The sequence below is a fragment of the Perissodus microlepis genome, chromosome 13 (genome assembly GCF_051167445.1).
Source record: "Perissodus microlepis isolate ML-2025 ecotype Zambia chromosome 13, ASM5116744v1, whole genome shotgun sequence".
Classification (NCBI taxonomy): domain Eukaryota; kingdom Metazoa; phylum Chordata; class Actinopteri; order Cichliformes; family Cichlidae; genus Perissodus; species Perissodus microlepis.
The window spans coordinates 20,569,242-20,593,141 of record NC_140473.1 but is presented as its reverse complement, the minus strand read 5'-3'; the positions used below and the strand labels follow the sequence as shown (position 1 = coordinate 20,593,141).

General features: G+C 38.1%; 1 protein-coding gene across 1 annotated transcript in view; it reads left to right on the top strand.

The window, feature by feature from the left end:
* ryr2b (ryanodine receptor 2b (cardiac)) overlaps nucleotides 1–19,067 on the top strand; it is a 73,496-nt gene extending 54,429 nt beyond the window's left edge. The window contains exons 89-104 of the mRNA XM_084949253.1: nucleotides 35–1,311; nucleotides 1,484–1,542; nucleotides 2,048–2,189; nucleotides 2,347–2,433; nucleotides 2,677–2,889; nucleotides 3,044–3,174; nucleotides 4,521–4,563; nucleotides 7,330–7,466; nucleotides 8,301–8,361; nucleotides 8,630–8,776; nucleotides 8,990–9,124; nucleotides 10,060–10,216; nucleotides 10,344–10,408; nucleotides 12,951–13,051; nucleotides 15,024–15,075; nucleotides 17,232–19,067. Of these exons, the coding sequence (XP_084805379.1) occupies nucleotides 35–1,311; nucleotides 1,484–1,542; nucleotides 2,048–2,189; nucleotides 2,347–2,433; nucleotides 2,677–2,889; nucleotides 3,044–3,174; nucleotides 4,521–4,563; nucleotides 7,330–7,466; nucleotides 8,301–8,361; nucleotides 8,630–8,776; nucleotides 8,990–9,124; nucleotides 10,060–10,216; nucleotides 10,344–10,408; nucleotides 12,951–13,051; nucleotides 15,024–15,075; nucleotides 17,232–17,327 (2,903 nt within the window). The 3' untranslated portion in view covers nucleotides 17,328–19,067. The remainder of the gene's footprint in view (nucleotides 1–34; nucleotides 1,312–1,483; nucleotides 1,543–2,047; nucleotides 2,190–2,346; nucleotides 2,434–2,676; nucleotides 2,890–3,043; nucleotides 3,175–4,520; nucleotides 4,564–7,329; nucleotides 7,467–8,300; nucleotides 8,362–8,629; nucleotides 8,777–8,989; nucleotides 9,125–10,059; nucleotides 10,217–10,343; nucleotides 10,409–12,950; nucleotides 13,052–15,023; nucleotides 15,076–17,231) is intronic.
* The last annotated feature ends 4,833 nt before the right edge of the window (nucleotides 19,068–23,900 follow it).

The window sequence follows — 23,900 nt, the reverse complement described above, 5'->3', positions numbered from 1 at the left end:
TCATTAAGTAAGGACATTACTGTGCCTCATGCAGGTAATGTTGTCAATGGAACTACTGGAAAGCAAATGGTGGATATGTTGGTGGAATCATCAGGCAATGTGGAAATGATTCTCAAGTTTTTTGACATGTTCCTCAAACTTAAAGACCTCACCTCCTCAGAAGCCTTCAGAGAACATGATCCTGATCGTCAGGGAAGCATATCCAGGAAGGACTTCCAGAAAGCCATGGAAAACTGCAAACATCTCTCGCAGGCTGAGATCCACTTCTTGCTTTCGTGCATGGAGACTAATGATGGTGAAATTGTGAACTATGAGGCCTTTGTGGATCGCTTCCATGAGCCAGCAAAAGACATTGGCTTCAGCATCACCGTTCTCCTCACCAACTTGTCAGAACACATGCCCAACGATTCAAGACTAAAGACATTCTTGGAACTGGCAGAAAGTGTCTTGACTTACTTTCAGCCCTGTCTAGGACGCATAGAGATCCTCGGCAGTGGGAAGCGCTTCGAACGCGTCTACTTTGAGATCAGCGAATATAGCCGTACACAGTGGGAGAAGCCACAGGTTAAAGAGTCGAAGAGGCAGTTCATTTTTGATGTTGTCAACGAGGGTGCAGAGAGAGAGAAAATGGAAATGTTTGTCAATTTCTGTGAGGACACCATTTTTGAGATGCAGCTTGCAGCTCAGATATCTGGCTCTAACACCGGAGAAAGAAATACTGGGAAACAAGTCGAGGATAAACGACACCTGGGCGATCAGGGAATGTTTTTCATGATTCATTGGTGGCTATTTCTCTCAACTCTACTTTCTCTGACAAACCTAAAGACACTGATGAAGATGACCCTGAAGGATATCCTCATGTCGGCTGCTCTGTTCGTCCGATTCATTTGTATGGCTCAGGTACGGTGCATTTATGTTTTATTCCGCAGCATCTTATACGTGCTGTACATTGCTTTTGTGAGTGGTGGGCTCATAGAGGGAGTCAAAAGGATTAGGATATCTGACTTGCTTGGTGGTATCCTTGAACCAACCCTTGATGAGGTCACGGAGGTGCCAAGTGGTGTGGATCAGCCGAGGAGGTACTCTGCCAGTTTTTCGTCCCACAGAGAATTGAGGGAGATTGGGCAGATGGGAGCTGTGACCTCCCCCAGAGAGGTGGATGTACTGTCAGGCATTTTTGGCCTCAAACTAAAGAAAGAGGAAGGTCGATACAAACTTGTAGCACAAGACCTCACTGCCAGTCTGGATGACCTGTTCAGCACAAGTTCCAGGACCAGTGCTCCCTCTGATATTGAGAAGCATCAGATAACGGTATGAAAATTACATTCAGAATGTTTTATTTAATGTTCGTGGCTCAGTACATTTTATTTTTCCCAAGGTTTTTCATCTGTGTGGACTTGTCTTAAGCTTCATTGATTTGTAATACTTTGATACTGTTTGAGCTTCATATTAAACTTTGATTCTTAATGAATTTTACAAGCAGCAAATTAAGGATCACACAACCACAGAGGATAAAAATGAAGACAAAAAAATGAACACAGAGTGAGTCTCTTGCATGCTTTCATATTTGGTTCTCAAAGAGGGATTTTTTTGAACTTCTCAATAACACTTTAAGTGTTACAGTTGCTAAAATGTGTGTTTAAAACCGATAAAAAATATTTTGCTAAATGACAACTATAAAATTTGCCTACAGTAAGGCTGCTCCTTCTGGCTGCTCCCTTAACTCTCAAGGGGTTACAACAACAGATGGACCTGCATGTTTTATTTGATTTGATTCCCTGAGGCTGAATTTGTGTCTCCCTCTGGTCTAAAATCTTGGGTCTTTCAAATGTTATGCAAACATGCTGACCACTATACTGTTGAGCCACTGCCATTCAGCATATAAAAACCACTGACTTTTCATGTGGGCTTAAAGCAAAGGTTAAGATCACATTTAACATCAAAAGTTTGAAATCTTCACAGGCAAAATTCTGCTTTCATCATCCCAGATATTGGTCAAAGTAAGGCTGTTTGACTTTCCCTCTGTTTGCGTATGGATTATTTGCAGAGAGAAGTCTGAGAAGAAAATTGGAAATGAGAAAGCAAAGGCAAGAGGGAAAGCCAAGAGATTCTCAAATAAGTTAAAAGAACCACAGAGCCAACAATCTGCCCTTTGGGAGACAATTGGCACTCATAACAAGAGCCTGCTGGTAATATGCAAGTGCACACACAGAGACACACATGGCTGTGAATGTATGAGTACAATGTAGATAAGGATGCATCCTTACACCCACGTCAGTTTTCCTCCACAGTCACATAAATATAAAGGCCAGACACCTCAGATTTTTTTCTGTTTCTTTTTTCCAGAACTATTTTGCAAGGAACTTTTACAATCTGCGCTTGCTGGCTCTTTTTGTCACCTTTGCAATCAATTTCGTCCTTCTGTTCTACAAGGTGGGAATGTGCTAATGAGACAAGTATTTTGTGCTGTTGTATGTTTTGTCCGTATTTTTTTGCCCATTATTTGCTACTTCATGCTGTGAAGCCCAGGGAGTCAATCAAACTGGGTAGTCTCGGTCGATGCTTTACTTTAACAACATTGAATTTCTTATATTAAAAAAGACGGTTATTAATATTTTGTCAAAAAAAGTCAACTTTGTCTTAAGTATTATGTATTTGGTCTACTGTCTACCCAAGGTAACACCGTTTCCTACCCTGAAAGAAGAGGAAGGAATGACCACATCTGTTTACGGTGAAGAACTGAACTCTGATGCTGACAATAACAGCGAGGGCAGAGTGTATTTTGTACTTGAAGAAAACAGCGGATACATGGAGCCCTCTCTCAATTTCCTGGCTGTAGCACACACAATCATCTCCTTCTGTTGTATTATTGGTTATTACTGCCTCAAGGTATACCAGTTTAAGAACTTCTTTCACTTTATATAATCACTTTTTACCTGTCAAGAGCCATGAAGTAAATTATCAACTTGAATGTTTTGTTAGTGTATTACTGATGTACTTATTCAAAGAATATAGTGATTATTGTAGTGCGTTTGATTGAAAGGTACCATTAGTAATCTTCAAACGTGAGAAGGAAGTGGCACGAAGGCTGGAGTTTGATGGACTCTATGTGACAAAACAGCCTCCTGAGGAAGACATCAAAGGCCAATGGGACCGACTGGCAATTAACACCCCGTATGTTCATGACTTGTGTTTTAATATCATTTTTATTCATAAAGTAAGTACTTTTAAGGTAAAATCAAATAACAGCCTGTTTTGTACTTCAAATCTAAGAAACCTGCTACTGGCACCTAGTACTTGCTGGACTCTTCATTAGGTAGGCTTGCCTGACTTGGCTTTAAGCCAAATATCAAATCAGCCAATCACATGGCAACAGCCATGCAGACATGATCAATACGACTTGGTGAATTTCAAACTGAGCACCAGAATGAGGGACAAAGGTGATTTAAGTGGGATTGTTTTTGGTGGACTAGTCTGAGTATTTCAGAAAACTGCTAATCTACTGGGATTTTCCAACTGGGGTTTACAGAGAAAAGGGCAAATATCCAGTGAGCGACAGATCTTTGGGTGAAAATGCCATGTTGATGTCTAAGGTCAGGGGAATATGCCCACACTGCTTTGAGCTGATAGGAAGGCAACAATAACTCAAATAACCACTCAGTATCATGTCTGAAAGCACAATATGTCAAACCTTCAAGCAGATGGGCTAGAGTAGCAGACCCCACACCGGGTGACACTTTTATCAGCTAAAAACAGGAAACTGAGGATACAATAAACAGAGGCTCACCAAATTAGACGATAGATTGGAAATATGTCGGCCGGTGCAATGAGTCTTGATTTCTGCTGCTAGATCTGAATGGTAGGGTCAGAATTTGGTGTAAACAACATAAAAGCATGGCTGCATCTGACCTTGTATCAAGGGTTCTGGTTGCTGATGGTGTAATGCTGTGACTGTAATTTTGCTGGCACCCTTTGGGGCCCTTATTATCAACATTATAATTTCCACACCACAGCCTGCCTTAGTGTTGTTGTTGACCATATCTATCCCTTTATGACCACAGTGTGCCCATCTTCTGATGGCTGCTTCCAGCTCGATAATGTACAGTGTCACAAAGTTAACATCTCCAGCTGGTGTCTTGAACATGGCAGTGAGTTCACTGTACTCAAATGGCTTCCATGGTCACCAAATGCCAATCCAATAGGATACCTCTGGGATATGGTGGAATGAAAGATTTGCATCATGCATGTGCAGCTGACAAATCTGTAGGAACTGCATGACCCTGTGCTGTCAATATAGTCCACAATCTCTAGGGAATGTTTCCAGCACCTGTAAATTAAAGCAGTTCTGAAGGCAGAATAGGGCCTAACATGTTTCTAGCAAGGTGTAACTAATGAGGTGGCTGGTGAGTGTATACATATTGAAGTGGCAGGCTGAAATGTTTCACTCAATGTTGCTTCAGTAAATGTTACAGTTTCTGTTCCTCCCATATGAATGAGTCTCTTACTCTTTATGTTTTCAGATCATTTCCAAGCAATTACTGGGATAAATTTGTGAAGAGAAAGGTAAGGTCTGGTCTAAAAGTGCTTATGCATTTATATAATTATGTGCATATTCCATGTAGTTACATTGCATTAAGAAACATAATGACATTTACCGTTTCATCACAGGTGTCATTATTTCCCTGTAAAATACCAAAATGATTTTCTTGCCTCAATAGACAGCCTTCTCATTGATTATGTCTCTGTAGTTTAAAAAAGGAGATCATTGTCATTGTCTGCTTTAAGAAAGGCCTTTTTGGTCTTTTCCCCCCAATTTAGGAACACATAATGTGACTCATAGAAATTCAACTTGTAATGCACTGGTAGGAAAGCTTCTGGGGGCTATACTAAGGGTTTGGGATTACCTCCTTTGGGATTAAAATAACTACTTTTGAGATTTACTAAAGAGACACATACGCATTACTAGACATATTACTTTCTTGGCTGGCCTTAGGATTTTCCCTTTCTGAGTGCAGAATTTAGGGAGGACAGTATCTAAATCAATCATACAAATGTGATTTACTAAGGTTTGCAGGTACTTACCCTGAATGACCAGTGTCCCATATTTTTCTGGTGCTTCTGCTTTTTCTTTTTTTGGTAGCGGAGCAGAACTGAATGTAGAGTGTAAGGAGGAGGAGAAGGATTAGTTGCCTAGTTCAAGAGGCCTGCAAGCCATAGATGTATTATCAGCAGCAAAGTCGAGTTTTATAGCAAGTATTTCATTTTGCTGTGTTTTGGTTTTTAGTCGCATTTATACACAGAAATATTATTGAAAACCTATCTTTGCTCAAAAGTATCCACACAGATCTCTGCAGCACTACCATCAGATCTCACACATGTTAGACTTGTGTCTAAGTCTTAATGTTGTTAAGGTGTCAATGAATGCAGATCAGCATTTTGAATACAGTATTTGTTTTTTGTATAGGCAGATTAGGAAAAAAGGAAAAAAGACCCCACACATTTATGCATGTGCGGCAGTAACAGTAATTTCAGTAGAAACAGATGTGTACACTTTATTAATGTACTGTGTTATTTTGGCGCTGCTAATTTGCTCCACTCTTATTGGCACATTCTTGCGATTGCAGCCTCACTTTATGCAGATGACTTATTAAATCTGGCCTTGTGTGCTGCATCAAACTACATTCACTGATCATTTTATCAGGGGAAGCAGTTATTTAAATATTTAAAGTCTTCAGTGTTTGGAACATGCTGCTGTTCCCCTCTCATTTGAAGTGATTTGTTAGGAACAGTGTTAGCAACAACTTTATTTCACTGTATCACTTGTGCTTTACACTTGAATGAATATAGGTTTGCCGTTTTGTTTTGGTGATATGGTTTCATAGACACATCCAGCTAGTATTTATGGTAGTACTCATCAGCTTCTGAAGGGATATTTGGAAGTATTGATTTTATTTCACAGCAGTACTGTATATTGCATTTTCCTGGCAGTGTATATTTGAACAAAAAAATAGATATGGCGGGTTCTCACAGCGACTGTTGTGGCTCTAGGGTTTTGTTAAGTTGTAGTTTAATGTTTTTGTTTTTGGATTTCTGTTAGGCATTACTGATATTCTAATACTTATTTGCTTGGGTCTTGGTTTCATATTATGGTTTCAATATCATCCTATTAGGTTAAACTTAGTGGCTTAGTTCTTCTGATTCTTGTTTGACATTCCTGAGTTCTGGTTCTTGTCATGATTTCTGTGCTGTTCTAGTGTTACTGCTGTTTTTGATTTGTGTTTTATTTGGTTTTGAGTTTATCCTTTGAGGGTTGTGTGTGCTAGTTTTGCTTCCTGTCTGTCTTCCCCTGACTCCCTGATTGTTTTCACTCTTCTCTCGGGAGTAGTCAGTCTTCTGTGTATATACAGCATAGAAATGTGATCCATTTTGTCCTTGTTGAGTCGTTCTCTGTCTGCTACTCTCAGTGAGCTCCTTGTAATTTTTGTTTACCTATTGAAGTATGCATTTTTGGACTATGTAGTCTGCTACTAAAGCTTGCTTTTTGTTAAATTGTTCTGCACTGCAATGTGGCCCTTGCCTATACACTGCAAGTTTTATGATAGGCACCCGGTTGTAAGGCGTAATTAATCATTTATTAAGTAATTTTTGCACAAACACCTTCATTTAAACAAGGAAAAAGTCAGGACTGGAAAGTAATGTTTTCACTTTGAATTTCATTAAAGCACTTTGACTTTGGTTTTGGCTTTTTGCCACTTCATAGACAGTTGGTCTACATAAAATACACCTGGCACTCCCACATTGCATTTAATACCCTTGATTGCATCATTTTAAGAAATTGGAGTAAAATAGATGGTTAGAAGGTTTGTGATATTGCTTACCAGACTTCAGAGTGCCTGGGTTTGTAATGGCAAATGGGCTTTATAATAAAGCTTGGCTCTTATTTTAATAGATTCAGTCACATAAAGTTGAAACTCTTGTATTTGTCATGAGCCCAAGTTAATATTTTTAAACCGAGATGCAACGCCTGTGCATTCTATCAGGAAGGTAAATGGTAAAGTCTGCATCAACACAAATGTGTTGATTACTTTAAAACCAGTGTTTGTGCCAGTCATTAACACAACTGTCCAAACAAGCAAAACTAAACAAAAAACCCCCAAAAACATTTGCAACACAAGTGTCTGACAATCTTTGTTTCGTTACACTTAGACTATGCAGAATTCAGTATTAATCCAAATACCATTTATCATTGTCTTGTGTAATTTATGTGACGATACACTGAAGAACACATTGCTTGCGTCACGATGCAAACATGTCTTCTTCCCTGTTCAGGTGATGGATAAGTACGGTGACTTTTATGGCTGCGAGAAGATAAGTGAACTCCTAGGTCTGGACAAGGCTGCTTTAGACCTTAATTCTGAAACAAAAACAAAGAAGAGGCTCAAGAGAGACACTGCCTGGAGTGCTCTGTGAGTAGAGTTTGCAATTGTGCATTCTTAAAAAGATTCATGGGAAACATCTGAGGTCTAATGTGTCATTTATTTAGCTCTGCGTGCAATTTCAGACAAAATGATGGTGTAGTTTTTCGTTATTTATGGCATTGCTATAGAAAGGTTTAATGCATGCAAGAACACAATCTCATTTTCTATATTGTATATGCATTTTAATAAATACAAATAATTCTTCCCTGACAGGCCTCCATAATATGGATTAGGTAGGCAGCTGTACACAAAGAAGCTTGCAGTGATCGCAATAATGTAGCTACTTATCTGGAGGATGGCTAGTATACAGGCTGTCTGGGAATGACATAAAAAAATTTAAATATGAAATCAATACAGCCCATTTTCTAATGCATTTTACTGTGGAAGTGAATTGGACTACAAAATGGGTCCCTGGTGAAATACATTAACAGTCTGGGTTTATTTACTGTTATGTTTGGCTCTTGTGTGGGCCTTGTTAGTAAAATAACATTTCAGGCAAATGATTATTAATAGCCCGTGGCATTTTTAATAATGGTTCTGCGAACAGTGTGTGTGTGTGTGTGTGTGTGTGTATGTGTCTGTGTGTATATGTTATGTAACAGGTAAAAAAGGTCCTAGAACATTATGCTGTACTTGAGGAAGAACATAATATTCTAAGAAAAAGCCCCATAACTGAGACTGTGTTTTTATATTTTTAAAAACACAGTAGGTCAAGGCTCTGATGTAAATCACTAACATTTTGACCTTGTTTAATTATTCTTGTTATTGTCTATCAATTTTTTTTTTTTTTATTAATTAATCATATCATATTTTTTTTTTCAGATGCAACTCCATTGACATGAAGTATCAGGTCTGGAAACTAGGTGTAGTTTTCACTGACAATGTAAGTTGGATTGCATCTAATAGTTTATGACTTTTGCTCAGTTTGGTTATAAGCCAAAGCAAAGGTGGTACATCCTGCAATTTATGTTAACCATTTGGTTAATGTTACCAGGCAGTGGTTGTAAAAATTGGGCGTACAGCAGAGGAGGAGATGTTAATATCCTTTTTATTCGACTTATCTAAAATACACATTTGTCTCTTTATCTGTCCTTGTAATCTATATTGGTTGTGTTTCTTATGTTTGGTTGTGCTCGTGTGTGCACTTACAGTCCTTCTTGTACTTGGCATGGTACATGACCATGTCGTTTCTGGGACATTATAACAACTTCTTCTTTGCTGCCCACCTTTTGGATATCGCTATGGGTTTCAAGACACTTCGTACCATCCTCTCCTCTGTCACACATAATGGCAAACAGGTGTGTGTTTGTGCATTTGCATATCTGCATGGATCTGTCCTTAATTCTCTCTCCACCAGTTTCCATGTGTGTTCATGGGTGCAGCTACAATGCAGCAGATGTTTGCTTTCACCTTGTGAGGTTATATTGAGTAGTGTATTAAAGAAGAAGTAGTGTATTAAAGCCCGTCTGCCTCTGTCTGTCATTTTCTAATTATGTGTGTGTGCTTGTCAGTTGATCCTTACCGTGGGCCTCTTGGCTGTTGTGGTGTACCTCTATACCGTTGTAGCCTTCAACTTCTTCAGAAAGTTCTACAACAAAAGTGATGACAAGGACATCCAAGACATGAAGTGCAATGACATGCTTACTGTGAGTTTAATGTGCATATTGACACACACTCTCTCTCCACATATATCTGCCTCTTATCACCGTCGCTATCTTTTTGTGCTTATCTTTGTAACGCAAACACAGCCACCCACCTCCTTTTCTACCTGCACAGTGTGAGAGGTGGAGGAAGGTTCTGACAGGGATCCCCATTGTTCAAATGAAAACAGCCTCATGTCTTATTCCATCAACTTTTTTTTTCTGTAAAATGATGGACACTTTGAGAGAAAACAGCCCCCGAAGCCTCAGCACAGCCCTTTGTTTGGCCACTCAAAATATTAACACCCCACTGCCTGCTTTATTCTAATATGGACTCCACTGTCACTCACATATGCAGGCGGATGGGAAGTAAAAGCATTTGAATGAAACCCTGTTAATATAGGAGGTGAGGGATATTACGGTAAACCCTCAGTCTCACTCACCGTGCTGTTGTATCAATCTCTCTACAGTCATTGCCGTACCATTTTAAAGACGAGTACAATGAAAGCGTATGAATCCAAAGCAGAAGACTTGTATGGAAAAATCTTTGATATTTTGATTTTGTTCAAATTCCTTGTGGAAAATATTGTCCTTGGCAGTTAAAGCACAGTGTAGCCCTTGGTAGACAACTTGAATGTTAATTTGTCTTGCCTTATACTCCCCGAAGGGGAATACATGTCTGAGAAGATTGATGAGAAACAAAACTTACACTATTGTTTAAAAATGTAGAAGTAATGGCAGTTTAATATTTTTTCTCCCCAATAGCAACAAACATGAATAGAGTGATGAAAGTGCAGAGAATAAATTCTTATTGAGCTTCAATATTAACAAGTATTCTTCAATGCTTCACACCACTAGCAAAGACAGCCCGTTAAAGGGAGGAATAAATTGAGGGAGAAGTGCTCTGATCCTCATACAGAATATTTATTTATTTATTTTAGTGTTACATGTTCCACATGTATGTGGGAGTGCGTGCAGGCGGTGGAATTGGCGATGAGATCGAGGATCCTGCTGGAGATGAGTTTGAGGTGGAACGGATTGTCTTTGATATTACGTTTTTCTTCTTTGTCATTGTCATCCTCCTGGCCATTATCCAGGGTAAGACACGCACACGCACACAAACACACACACATGGTGAATTTGTTTTGCAACTTAAAATTAACTGGAAATAAAGAATTTATCATGCATCAACATGTACTGAAAAAGCTTATGCTGTTGCTCTTAGGCTTGATAATTGATGCCTTTGGAGAGCTTCGTGACCAACAGGAACAGGTGAAGGAGGATATGGAGGTGAGATTTGACACTTTGTCTCACACATTCACAGTATATTTCTATTGATGATAGCGCTGTTATTTAAAAAAAAAAACACTTGTTATTAATATACGCATTATATTGCAGTAAGCAACCACAATTTTTTTGTTTGTTTCCATATTTTGAGCAAAATCAATTTCCAACAATACATAATCCAGCATTGTGAGATATAAATGTCCTATAAAAGCTTGATATTATCCTTTGCACCATGTTTATGTAGCAGCAGCTTCTGTGGCTAAGTTTGATACCAGGGTTTGGTACTATGAAGCAAGGTCAACATGCCTAGAGTGTCTTTCTTTTACCTGGATTCACTTACCTTAACGCCAGCAATCAGAACAAGTGGTCATACAAAGCTGGTTATTAACTCTGTTGAAAAACTTTAGACCATCCTACTATCTGTGCATAGAAGTCTGAGAGATCAAGGATCCCTCAGGCCTCAAATCAGTTGTTTTCTGAAGACTTGATTGGTCAGTAGGTGGTGAATCAGCATTTCATAGTACAGAAAACTCAGGTTAATCCTGAAGTTACCTGGATAAGATGAAATCCTGTTTCATAGTACAGACTTCAGCTGTAACTTAAGTATGTGGGAGCAAACAAACTGCACACATACACACATATAATTACATAAATGAAGTACATTCAGTTGTGGGGCTTGTTTCACAGGAAACAAATGTACCATTAGCACTAATGAGAGGGTACCATTATCTCTTTCTCTTGAATGATTAGTGACTTGTCAGCACAGAAACTCTAGTCTGACAAAAACAAATTGTTGATTTAAAAAATAATAATAATAAAGTATTCATAAAATATGCATTTGTTGGCAGATTTTTCAGTCTTTCAGTCTTGTTTCTCTCATGTGTGAATGCTCATGTGCCCATACATAGAAGCTAGAAGGAGTAGAAAAACAAATGGAAATGCACTGTTTGTTATTTAAAGAATAGTTATCTGTTAGGGTTGTTTTGCTGAACCCAGTGAACCAGGGAGCCAGGCTAAAACCCTCACTGGTATCTGTAAAATATATAAGGCTATAAGGCTTTAACAAACCATGAGAATCAGAACCTAAAAAAAGACACAAAGTTAGAAAGACAGTCTGACACTAGAAGGAAGCAAAAAAGCCCAAAGGTGCAGGAGAGGCAGCCAAGTAATCGAAAACTAGACCTTTGATTACAAGACTGAGGAAACAGGGTAGTACACTTAGTCTGACAAAACTGGTGAGCTACTGTCTGAAAAGAGTGTACTCATATAGTTGTTATTGTCATTAACATTTAAGTCAGCATCTGCCATCCCACATTCACAGAGAAAACAATAACAACATAAAATATAGTAAGAGCTGTGGTTCAGCTGACTGCAAAACACATTCAGAAGGAATTCAAGAAAACATAAAATATTTTACAGATTGCTGAAGGCTGAATAGAGCAGATGCAAGCTGGGGCTGTGAAACTGTTAAAAATAGCGATACATTGTGTTAATTCGGTATAGACTTGTGACAGTTTTTCCAACATCTTCGTCTAATGTGTTTTTTCTTTCTACTGTATATGTTATATTTGTCATTGTGTCACAAAATATAAAACAGTGTCACAGATTTTACACCTGTTTTTCAGATGTTGTATTATAGGGGAATTAAGCTCTGCTGCTCTCAGCAATGATAAATCAGGTTGAGCTCCATTCCACCATTATTTGCCATAAATAGAAATGACCTAAAATGCATTAAACTCAAAACACATATTTCGTTATTGCTTCTTTTCAATCACTGTCACAGCACAAACAGGTTGTTTGGTTTTCCCAAAGCATCTTTTTTTTCAAAACACTTTGTCTTTGTGACATTGAAACCCCCAAACAAGCCAAAAATTGGTATGTGTTGAAGATTGGGTCCCCTGACACAAATGAAACAATATAGTGTATGCATTTAAGTAACGAGAGGACTGCTATTATATATCAAGGAAGCCACTGGCTTAGCAGATGGCAGAACACAGAAGACCTTACTCATCAGGCCAGGACTCTGCTGTCTGTTTACACCTAAAGACTGGTGACTGCTTTTTCAGTTACAAGGATGTACACATCCTGGACAGGGAGGAACGCTGGTTTGAGCCAAGGAGGGCATTTATATGAAAACCCTAATGCTGTGATTGCAACCATTCCCCAACTCTTTGTGTGTTCAGCTGCTCATGGCTCATTTGAGTTTTAATCATTATACAGCTGTCCTCTTTACAAGGCTGGGAAAGCTACGGTCAGATGATCAGAATCAACTTTCAGTATCCCCGAAGTGTTGCACAGTGGCTTACAAAAGGAATATTAGGTTTCTGTCCTTACCAGTATTTTCCTTATGTGGGTGTCCTCTCAGTGCATTTGTTTAAGAAAAAAAAAAAGGTGTCAGATTGTTGTGCTAGCAGGCTAAATACCACATTTGAATCACAGAGCACTAAAACAACGGGCTTCTGGTCTTTCTAATTTAGTCTGGGGAACATCATGTTTGTCCAAATCTGTTTCATGAACCATTACATTTTACTTTCTCTTCCTGCAGACCAAATGTTTTATATGTGGAATGGGAAGTGAATACTTTGATACGGTTCCTCATGGCTTTGAGACTCACACGCTTCAGGAGCACAACCTGGCCAACTATCTGTGAGTTCATCAAAGCACTGGTTTTATGCCTGGGTTTGATATCAACTCGACCTAATTTTAGAAATATTAAAACTAAGTTCTTACGCATTGGTCATGTTTACATTTGTAAGTTTTATGCATGCTTTGTCACCACTGAACAGTTATAAAATACAAACATTATAAATCTAATTAACACACTTGGCTGTGTATCTGTATGTCTCCATAAATCATTGCTATAAGTTCATCCCCTTTCTCAAGATTAGCTCTCAGTATAAAACTTTGTTTACCACAGCTTGCAATTCAGATTCAAACCATTGTCTTTAAGTTCTATTTTTCACGTATACTCAATGGCCACTTTGTTAGGTATACCTGTTCAACTGCTTGTTAGTGCAAATATCTAATAAGCCAATGACATTCCAGCAACTCAGTGAATTTGGGTATGCAGACATGGTCACAACGACTTGCTGAAGGTAAAACTGAGCATCGCAATGGAGAAGAAAGATGATTTTCAGTAAATGATTTTCTGGTTCAGCCGTTAGAGCCAGACAGGCTGGCCTGGGTTTTCCACACAACCACACAGATGGAATGATCAGAATTTGGCATTAACATCATTAGATACGTATACATCCTACCTCGTAACAATGTATCAGGCTGGTGATGGTGGTGTTGTAATGGTATGAGCAATATTTTCTTAGTATCATCTGAACATAATTTAAACATCCCAGCCTATTTGAGTTTTGTTGACCACAGCCATCCCTTTATAACCACAGTGTACATTTTCTGATGGCTGATTAGAGCAAGTTCATGCACCATGTCACACATTTCAAATAATCTCAGACAGGTTTCCTCACTGTAGCTCCACAGTCCCCATATCTCCACTAGAGTACCAATGAGATGTGGTGGAAGAGGAGATTTGGATTACTAATGTACAGCTGAAAAATCTGCAGCAACAGATTAGACCAACATTTCTGAGGATTGTTTCCAGCACCTTGTTAAACCCTGCCTTGAAAAAGGCAAAAAGGGGTTCAACCTGGTGCTAGCAAAATATACCTAATAAAGTGGTCTGTGAGTGTCTCTGTGCTTTGTTAATCATTTCATTGTGATATGTGTAATGACAGTCCAGTAAGAATCAAAACACCTCCTAACCTAAAAATACATGCATTTGACCAAACTCTGTGTCCACCAAGAACACAGTTTATCTGTATATTATAAGACACCTACTATGTAAAGCTAATTGTATTACATTAAGAAAGCCATAGTCATTTACATACACAGACTGCTAATTGAAATGCTCAAGAGTACCACAATAAGTACAATAGGATGAAACGCTAATAAAAATAAGAAAATGTGTGTAATAGAAGGTATTAAAGAAAACAATAACCCCACTCAAGCTTATTAAGTCGTCATGGTTAGAAAGTGATTATCATTTTGTCTTTTTCACTGCTTTTCAGCGTAACATGAAGGAACCTTTTCTGCTAGAAGTAAAAATGGTTACTTTGAAGGTGTCATTGCATTGTACATTGTTGCCATGTCAATAATTGCCTGTGGCAAGCGCTTTTGAGACTGATTAGTATGGATCTAGCAGGATGTGTTTGCATCCCCTGATTGATGGACTCTTCTTTGCTCATGAATATGTATGTACAGTCATGCCTCATTTGACATTTTTGGCTCACCTGATAAAGGTCTACAGGCTGTAGCATCATTACTCATAATTTAATAAACCAAAGCATCATTAGATTTCATTATTTCTTGCTTGTCAATCATCAAATAATTGCAAGTATTAAAGGTAATTTTAACCTGATTGTCAGGTTGATATTGCTGGTTATATTTTTGCATTTGAAATCCAATTTAAATTCATAATCATCATAATCCTTCTACTTGACTACTACATGAACAGTTTGTTAATTTAAGTTTTCACAGAACCAGATGAAATCATTGGTGGTTTGAAAGATTTGAAACTTGTTGCATAATTCCCCCTTCTGTGTCTTTGCAGATTTTTTCTGATGTACCTTATTAACAAGGATGAGACAGAACACACGGGGCAGGTATAATTGTCTTCTTTTTATAGCATGATCAAACCAAAGAACTAGATGTGCACTTTTAAATTTCCTAAACAATTACACTATTTTGACAAGATCAAATCCCAAAGTATAGCTTTCCAAAAATACTCCCTTCGTGTCTCAGTGACCTGTTATTTCACACATTTACCATGATAATGACAGAGCTGTGGTGTAACCTTTTCAACTAGGACAGAATATGCATTCACACTGTCTCTCAAAAGCCTTATCACTCCTGGCACGCATATTTTATAACAATATACATGCTAGATATTGCCATTATGAATACATCTCCACTTAAGCACAAAACATTGTGCAATTAGTGCTCCACATTTAACAAAATGCATGTTCGATTACAAATAGGCAAGTACTTGATTCATTTTCTGATCTTTTTGTTGTAACATTATACATTACCTGTTACATAAAGGAGTGGCATGTTTTAAAAAGGCAAATATTTACAGTTTCATGGCACAATTGCTCACAGTCAAAGAAAACTACATTGATTTAATCCACCTGAAACATTTTGAACTTGGGGCATTTCAAATCAAATGGGTTCTGGGACTTATTCCTAGATATAATGGGTATATTCTTTCAGCATATTGTTCTTCTCAGATATTGCTTGAAAGAGGAGCTGCTTGGTGGAAAAATATTTCTTTCTCATAGGCTATGTCCTCTAAGAGCTGTCACTATTGATTAGAAATCCTGGCACATGCGCAGTCTTGAAGATTTTCTTTTACACCCTTGTTTTCCACACTGACCCCTTTAGCACTGTCTCTACCATACACATGACTTTCAGCCTTGCTCTGATTTTCTTCATCTACTTGTCTGCTAAAGAAGGTCAGTGGAAACTCCTTGCTCCCAATGGCCATTTACAGTCACCTAGTCAAAAAAAGTGAAAAGTTTTAGACTTGCCTGCGCACATAACAAAATAAACACTCCAGGATGCCAGTAGTCTTGCATCCTCATGTGCGCTAGATTTTACCATAAAAGACAAACTTTCTTCTTGTTACCTATTCAGCCATTTTCCTGAGTGTGCACATGAACTTAGCCACCATGAAATCAAAGCTTTCCCCAGCCAGGGTGAAAGTACTTAAAGTGGAGAAACTAGTAGTCATTCTGGTGGCCCCAGAATGTGAAAACATGGTTCTTAATCATGATGCAGCTGCTGGTAGAGGAGCTGTGGCAGCTTTGGCATAAAGATGAAGTGTTGCAGCTGGACCATACAATCCTCCATTCCCCAGTGATAACCAAGGGTTATGCATGGCCCCTGAACGGGAATGCCTGGTCCCCCAATCCCCTTGTGGTATGTACTATTTAAGGAGCAGAAGCTCCTACAGCCTGTTGTACAGTTGAACAGGCTACATTTCAGTCCCAGTACATGGAAAACTCCCTAATAACCTTACCTCATGCCCTCTCTCTCACTGAGTCACAAAGGCTTCAAAGAGAGGGTTTTTTTTTCCACATCCTTTGTTTTAGGGCTTTTAGATATGAGTCATGTGACTCAAACCTGTCACGTCTCCATGGATTACTGACATGCACATGATTGAGGCAGTAGGTGAGGAAATGAATCTTTATTTGACAGCAATCTATAGACTTATCTGATAAGTTAATAAAGTGTTTATGTTTTATTTTTTAGTTTAATCAATTCAATTACATAATATGTCTTCAGGACCATCTATATCCATCTAGTCATTAAAAACCCAGGTGTTAAATGATCTAGTAAAACTCCCATTGGAGCTGATAGCTGAAATGTCTCTTAAGGTAATTTCTCTTAAGATAGCACTCCTCCTCCTCTGACTTCTGCACAAAAAAAAATGTGTTCCTCAATTTCACCATCTTGCGCTACTAACAAGGAAGATGGGAATGTGCCTACTTTACATCCATGGGCACAAAGGCAGAAGAAAATCTCGAGGAATTCCCCCAAGTAAGGTGATAAACCCAACAGTGACAGCTCTTACTGTACATGGCTGTCTGTACTCATAGATGGAGCATGTATCTATTTCTCTGGCATGGTACAAGCAAACATAAAAGAAATGGAGCCTGCTAACTTCATTTTATTTTTCTAATTAGCTCACTGTCAAAGAATGTGTTCATGATGAAATTAATGACTTTTTGATAAATTGCTACTCTGTTGACCTTGCCAGGAATCTTACGTGTGGAAAATGTACCAGGAGCGTTGCTGGGAATTCTTTCCTGTGGGAGACTGTTTCCGTAAGCAATATGAGGATCAACTGGTATGAAATAACCTGAGAGGTCTAAAGCCTCCCTAGTGTCACAAGACAAAATCTGTCTCGATTTATGCCTTTGGAGTTGCTAATTTGCCTTCAGTTCTGTGTGTGTTTCTATAGTACTGATTTTAGATTTTGGCTTTTTTTTTTCTCTCACAATCAAGTATTTCATTTATTTTACTAAATTAATTGGAACCAAAAGATTTAGAACCACTTGTTTATGTTCTCATACAACATTAGTGTGTGATGCATGTATTAGCAGTCCTGTGGGAGGAAGCTATTCATTTGAGTGGTTTGTTAAGACTGCAGCAGCATCTGTAGTAATGTGGCTTTTTCTGTTTCAGAAATCATTATCTGTCACAGTCAAAGCTGGCAATCGAAATTCAGTTTGAGGCATTTTTTTCTTGCTGGATGTGTGTCATGTTTTCTAAATAAATTGATTTGTTTTTCTAATCAGAGCCTCCCATTCCTTCCTCCTGTGACATCCATATAAACACTCTCCCTCTGGCATTTGCTCTTTTTACTCTCCTTTGTTTCTTGTGGCTCTCTTGTCTTGTCTGTTGTGCTCATCTCTCCAGGATCCTTACCCTTCGGTCTTTGCTGTTCCCCCCTCCCGCGTTCCTTCTGTTCCCCTGCAATTCCTCGTATCGAGCTCTTTCCCACCATCATTGTCAGCTGTGGTGTAGCACGCTAGCAGATCTCTCGCCATTCAGGTCAAAACAATGTTTCTGACACCCGTCTCTGATGGCCGAAAAGTCCTGAGGGAGTTCGTGGGTATAACTCAATGACTAAAAGAGTGTGCTGAGTTTTGTTAAACTGTTAAATCATGCTGAGGTTAACAACAGGATGACAGGAGTTGGAGTGCCACCTACAGATATTGTCCTCATTATGCAAAGGTCACACTGAGTCGAACAGATGTACTGCTGATATGGATTCAAGTTGTTTTTGAGTCATGACCATGGCACAGTATTGTTAAAATATTGTGAAAAAGGTGGGAAACTTGTGCTGTTTGTGTCAAAAAATAGTAGCAAGTACTCAATATTTATTTATTTATAATTTAATTCATTAATTAGTTTTAATTTGTTAAAAGAAACAACAGTTGCAAATGGTTTCTTTTCTAAACACATATACATTTTTCTGTCTCGAAGCACTTTTAACCTAACATTTACACACTCAGGCCCCAATGCGTTGAGGACAACTTAAGGTTCAGTAGCTTGCTCAATGATACTTCAACATGTAACTTGGAAGAGCCAGGGATTAAAGCAAAGGGATAAATGTGAGAGGAAAAAGGAAAGTTCAACATGCAACAACTGTGACAGAATTTCCATGTAACTGTAGATGTATATAAATGACTCAAGTGTGAGTTGTAGTCTGGCCATTCTTAGTTATATGGGTCCTTTTCACAGCACAACCTTTATGTGCACAACGCAAATATCCCAGTGTTCGCCAATTCTGTGTCATGCTATATTTTCATGCTTTTTTTATAGCCATGGTTACTACTGACCATGCAGTTGTAATATTCTGGATATGATTGACTTCTCAATAAATTGCAAATGTCATTGGTTTGTACAGAGCACCCAACCGATGGTACCAGAACTCTTTCTGTACCTCACAAATTACAGTAATCTGTGAATTGTGATGGATTGGGAGCTGCTATGTCTGTTATTGTTCTGATGATTACTTTGTAACAGATTCTATGGACCGCCATTCAACATCAAACCACGACTGGCTGTGACTGGCGATATAACATTGATGTATTAAACAATGCTTACTGCTTACAAGAGTCTGTTTAAACCTGTAATTTGGTGCTTCTCGATGGCGTGTTGTAATGTTTGACAAATATATGATAGAAACAGAAGATCTGATTTTGAAGAAGAGTGAACTGAACAGGGTAAGAATTCTAATCTTGAATTTTTCAAGCAGCTGATAACGTGTTGGTATTTTAAACATCAAGAAAACGTTTTCGATTACCAGCCCTGGAAAAAGGAAGCCCTAACACATCTGAATGTGACATGTTCATTAGCCAGGATTTCCAAAAGAACAAACCTGTTTGAATCCATGTTTGATTCAATCACATCCATGGTGTAAATGCTCATGGCATTGGCTAAGTCCCCCCCGTCACGATATGTCTTCTAGCAGCACATGCAAACACCATACTGACATTTCAACAAGGTGAGGGGGGTCTTTAAGATCGTGTCACTTCTACACTACAGGAAGACTGAACTTATTTAATCTGTTGCCACATTAGTCAAAGACCAGAGGTCGAGGAATGTGGAAAAAAACCTCTAATCAAAAGCTTATTTAATTTGGAAAGATACCCTCTTCTAGTGAGTATAAAAATCAATCATGCCGTCTAAACACCAAACCTCATCCAAGACATCCAACTCCTCTTTCACGCCACAGATTTGCAGGAGACATGAGGTCCAATTTCATAAGAAACCTTCCAACAGTTGATTTACTAGTACACCGTGTACTTGAAGGAGGGAGTCTGATTCCATCAAAACAATGCAGATTAAACATACTGTTTATTGTATAATTGCCACATATGCCTGATTAAAAGATATTGTGGATAAGATTGATGTTTTTTTTGGAGCTGCCAAGCTTCCCCTTCTAGTCTTTAATCTTTCCATCCTGTGGTTGAGTAATGCCAGGTCTTTCAGGTCTGGATGCAGTTTAGGTTATGAAGCATAATTTAGAGTCTACATTGAATGAACAGTAGTATACTAATCCTGTGGCAGGACATGACAAAACTCAGGTACTTAACTGAGAATGAACTTGAAACTAACTTGATAAAGTTGGGTTACCCATGCAGATACAAAACTGATTACCATTTTTGTATGAAAATGGTAATACATGGTAATAACCAGATGAACACTAGCTGAATGTCATGTTGTGAAAAAATCCAGCAAAGACCTGACACAGGGACAAAGAGATGCATCTTATCCTTCAGTTGATCAGAAATGGTCTCAGTGGAAGGGTGGCTGTTGAGATGCCTTTCTATAGGATGGGTAATGGGGACAAAAGACTAAGGTATGTCAAATTGTACAAGAACTAGACTGAAAATTAGATGCAATAGGTTTTATGCAGTGGTGAATCTAAATTTGAAATTTCTAGTTCAGATTGATGTCAGAATTTCTGGATGAGGCAACCAATATCCAAAGACGAGCTGTGGATTTCCTTCAATTATTCCTGTAGACTACTTAAATAAATTACAGGAAAGCTTGCCTAAGTATGCTCAGGCTGTGTTAAACGGTGGATACCAAATATTGTCTTTTGAGCTCTTTTTGCCTTATATAATGTTTTTGCATTTTAATTGGCTCCTTAAGTATTTGGACAGGGACAACTTTTTTTTCCTCATATTGGTTCTGTGCATTACCACAATGAATTTTAAATGAAAAAGAAACAAACAAAAAAACTTACAAATGCAAGCAATATACGTGAAATGAACTCCAGGCCTATTATCTGTTTAATTGATACGGGACAAGGGCATTGCCCACACCTGCCCATGAAACCATCTTTGAGCCTTTTGGTCCTTTTAAAAAGAAGGTGGCAGGAGCTGAAACTCCTTCATCCAATTTAAATATTGATACCCCCAAATGAAAGGTGATGGTCTACACATTACTTCCATATCCATTCTATAACTATAATTGGAATATATTTCAGTAAACGGTAAAGAAAAAACTTTTGTCAGTGTCCAAATATATATGGACCTAACTGTATGTTTGCACATGCCACTGCACCTATTTCCCATTTTACTAGCAAGATATAAAGGAAATGAGGGGTAGCTTGAGACTTTTGCAAAGCATTGAATACCAGACAGTTACACACACTTTTTGAGATTCATGTCATGCACCAGGGAAAGACATTTCCTTTCCACAATAGTTTTTTTTTTTTTTTTTTAATTTGAAAGTGCAAACTGAAACTTTTTGGTAACTTCATGAATTTCTGTCAGACCAAAATGTGCCAGCAGTAAAAGAGTTGTTACTTTTTTTTATTCAGAACATAACAGAGTTGAAGCAGCTTCTACCTGCAGAGGGGACAACTTGCTCAGTTATGTCTTTTCCTGCTAATATTGCGTTTGCATTTTTTTTAACATGTTGCTTGTAACTGTTTACATATGCTTCAGTATATACAGTAAGCTGAGCCTTAAGTGCATGAATTGTCTTCCTATGTTCAGTCAACCTTTTGTCTGCTTAAAGAGCACATCTACATTTTTGCTGCATAATAAAAATTGAAAGCAGCTGTCGCTGGTGTCATACAGCACATAACAAAGCCAATGGGTCTGTCAGTGACATAGAAACAATATTAATATTAATCTGACCTCATGACATTTTTAGGAAAAATTAGGGCATGAAATCAATGGTATGGATCTATTATTCATAGCCTTCAGGTTTGCATAATTCAAACACATTCTGGTTCAGTATGTACAGCCAACAGTAAGGAGTCTCCTGACCAGATGGTTTAAGGTTGGCATGCAACAAAAATGTATTCATAAAACATTGTAAAATGATATGATATGAATCCGAGGTACGAGGCTGGATTATTCTGAATGTTGCCTCAGATACTGGTTTGGGATGTGGTGCCTCTGCACCCAGATATATCATGGAGATGTAATCTGAGAGTTATAAATCAATAAAAGATGACAAGAGAAAAGAAAGTGGGGGAGAGAATGGAGCTGTGAATTTACTCATACCTGAGGCCAAGAACCCTGAATTAAATATGAGATGCGACTCTTTTTTTTGTGTGTGTGTTACTGCCTCTGATTTCATTTTTGGAGCTCTTATCTGCAACTGTTTCACACACAGCAATGTGTGTTGCAATTCTCTTTTTTATCGTAATACACGACAGTCCTCTTATTTATTTATTTATTTTTTACATGTTTATTTAGAGTCCTAAAACTCTAAATGTGTTTATGTAGAGTTTTAGGACCAAATCTGTTGTATGTGTTTAAATTGCATATTTTTGAGATACAAACAACCAGTTTCATCCTCTCAAATAAATCTTATGCGACGGCTGTTCGATGTTTATCTGAGAGCTTTTTAGATAAACATAAGCTATTATCTATTTTTTTATGCTGACATCACTAGACACTCTTCCATAGTGGCTTTCTTTGTTCAGTCCCTTTTTACTGCTAAGTTTGGAAATCACTTGATGCCTGGCTGCTGCTGTGCTGTGGATGAGGGCTTCTTAGGGAGAGGCAAGGGTTGAGTTTGGGCCATGCATAAACAATAATGGTTGTTTTTTTCATTTTTCTTTTAGGGATAGAGACTTTAGATAAGCACAGCTCTTATAGACTAACCCGGGATTATCGGATATTTTCTTCTTTACATTTTTTTCCCCATGCCAGTGCTGTCACACCAATTTGTGTCTCGTTATCACTAATATCTGCTATTCACAGAATCTTGACTCTATGAAATAACTTCAAATAAATATTTACAGCTATTTGAAGTCATCAAGACAACCTCTGAACTGAAAAGTGCTGCACCAAAACTCAGCCTAATGGCACATGTTGACTCACTCAGGTTTTTGTTAATTAAACCACCAGGTTGTGTAACTGTAGCCAAACAAACTTGTGCATATCCAAAAACGATCCAATGATGTGTTTCAGATAAAATGGGGATTTTGACACAACTTGTCTATGTTAAAAAAACACACAGATGTTGCATTTGGATAGCTCTGTAAACTTGATTGTTATGAGGGAAGCCAACAATAGTGAGGATCTTACAAAACCTAACTTTGTCTGAAGTGGCGTTTCTGGCACATGTAATTGAATGCAGCCTCCTAAATGCCTTAAGTAAAACCACTAAGCTACAGTACCAGTGAGTGCATTAAATTCAATTCTGATGGTGGCAGATTAAGTACCTGCTACAACAATTTTGTGCATCATGAAAATTATTTGCCCTTCTGGTCATATGCAACTCCATTAGTGCATTTTCAGGCTTTGGAGCATTATTAAAGTGCCATTTACTCACAGAATTAGTTCTTAAATTGACCAGAAAAATAACCTACAGCAGCATAATACACTACAAAGCATGCTCCTCCCTTTTTGGGCTTTTTTCTTTCTTTCCAGATTTCCATCCTTCAATATACTTCTTAAGGTAAAGATTAAAAAAATGTAGACCTTGCAAGGTTGTGAAACCAGAAATAACGAAGGAAATGAGATGATTGAAGATTATGTTCTCAGATGTCTGTGCCTTTGAAAATTTTAAGGATGATCTGCTATGCATTTTCTCAACAGAGACATTTGACATGCTGTATATACTGGTATATATTCAAGTTGCCCTAATTGGCAGTTTATTAAAATCACTGTAATGCCTGCATTAAAGCTACATAAGGTGTAAATTAAACACTAGGATGTTGCGTGAAAATAACATGATTTGAAAGGGAATTTTTTTGTCTATGCTCATTTTTAGTCCAGTACATAGATTTATTGCCACGCTTCACTCCATTAGTTTTGATTTAAATTTAAGGAGGACTCATTTTTATCCCAGCATCTGCTTGGAGCGAGGCAGGGAACCGTCTTGGACAGGTCGCATCCATCAGAGCTAATACAAAGAGAATGGAAATTTATACTCCTGGACACTT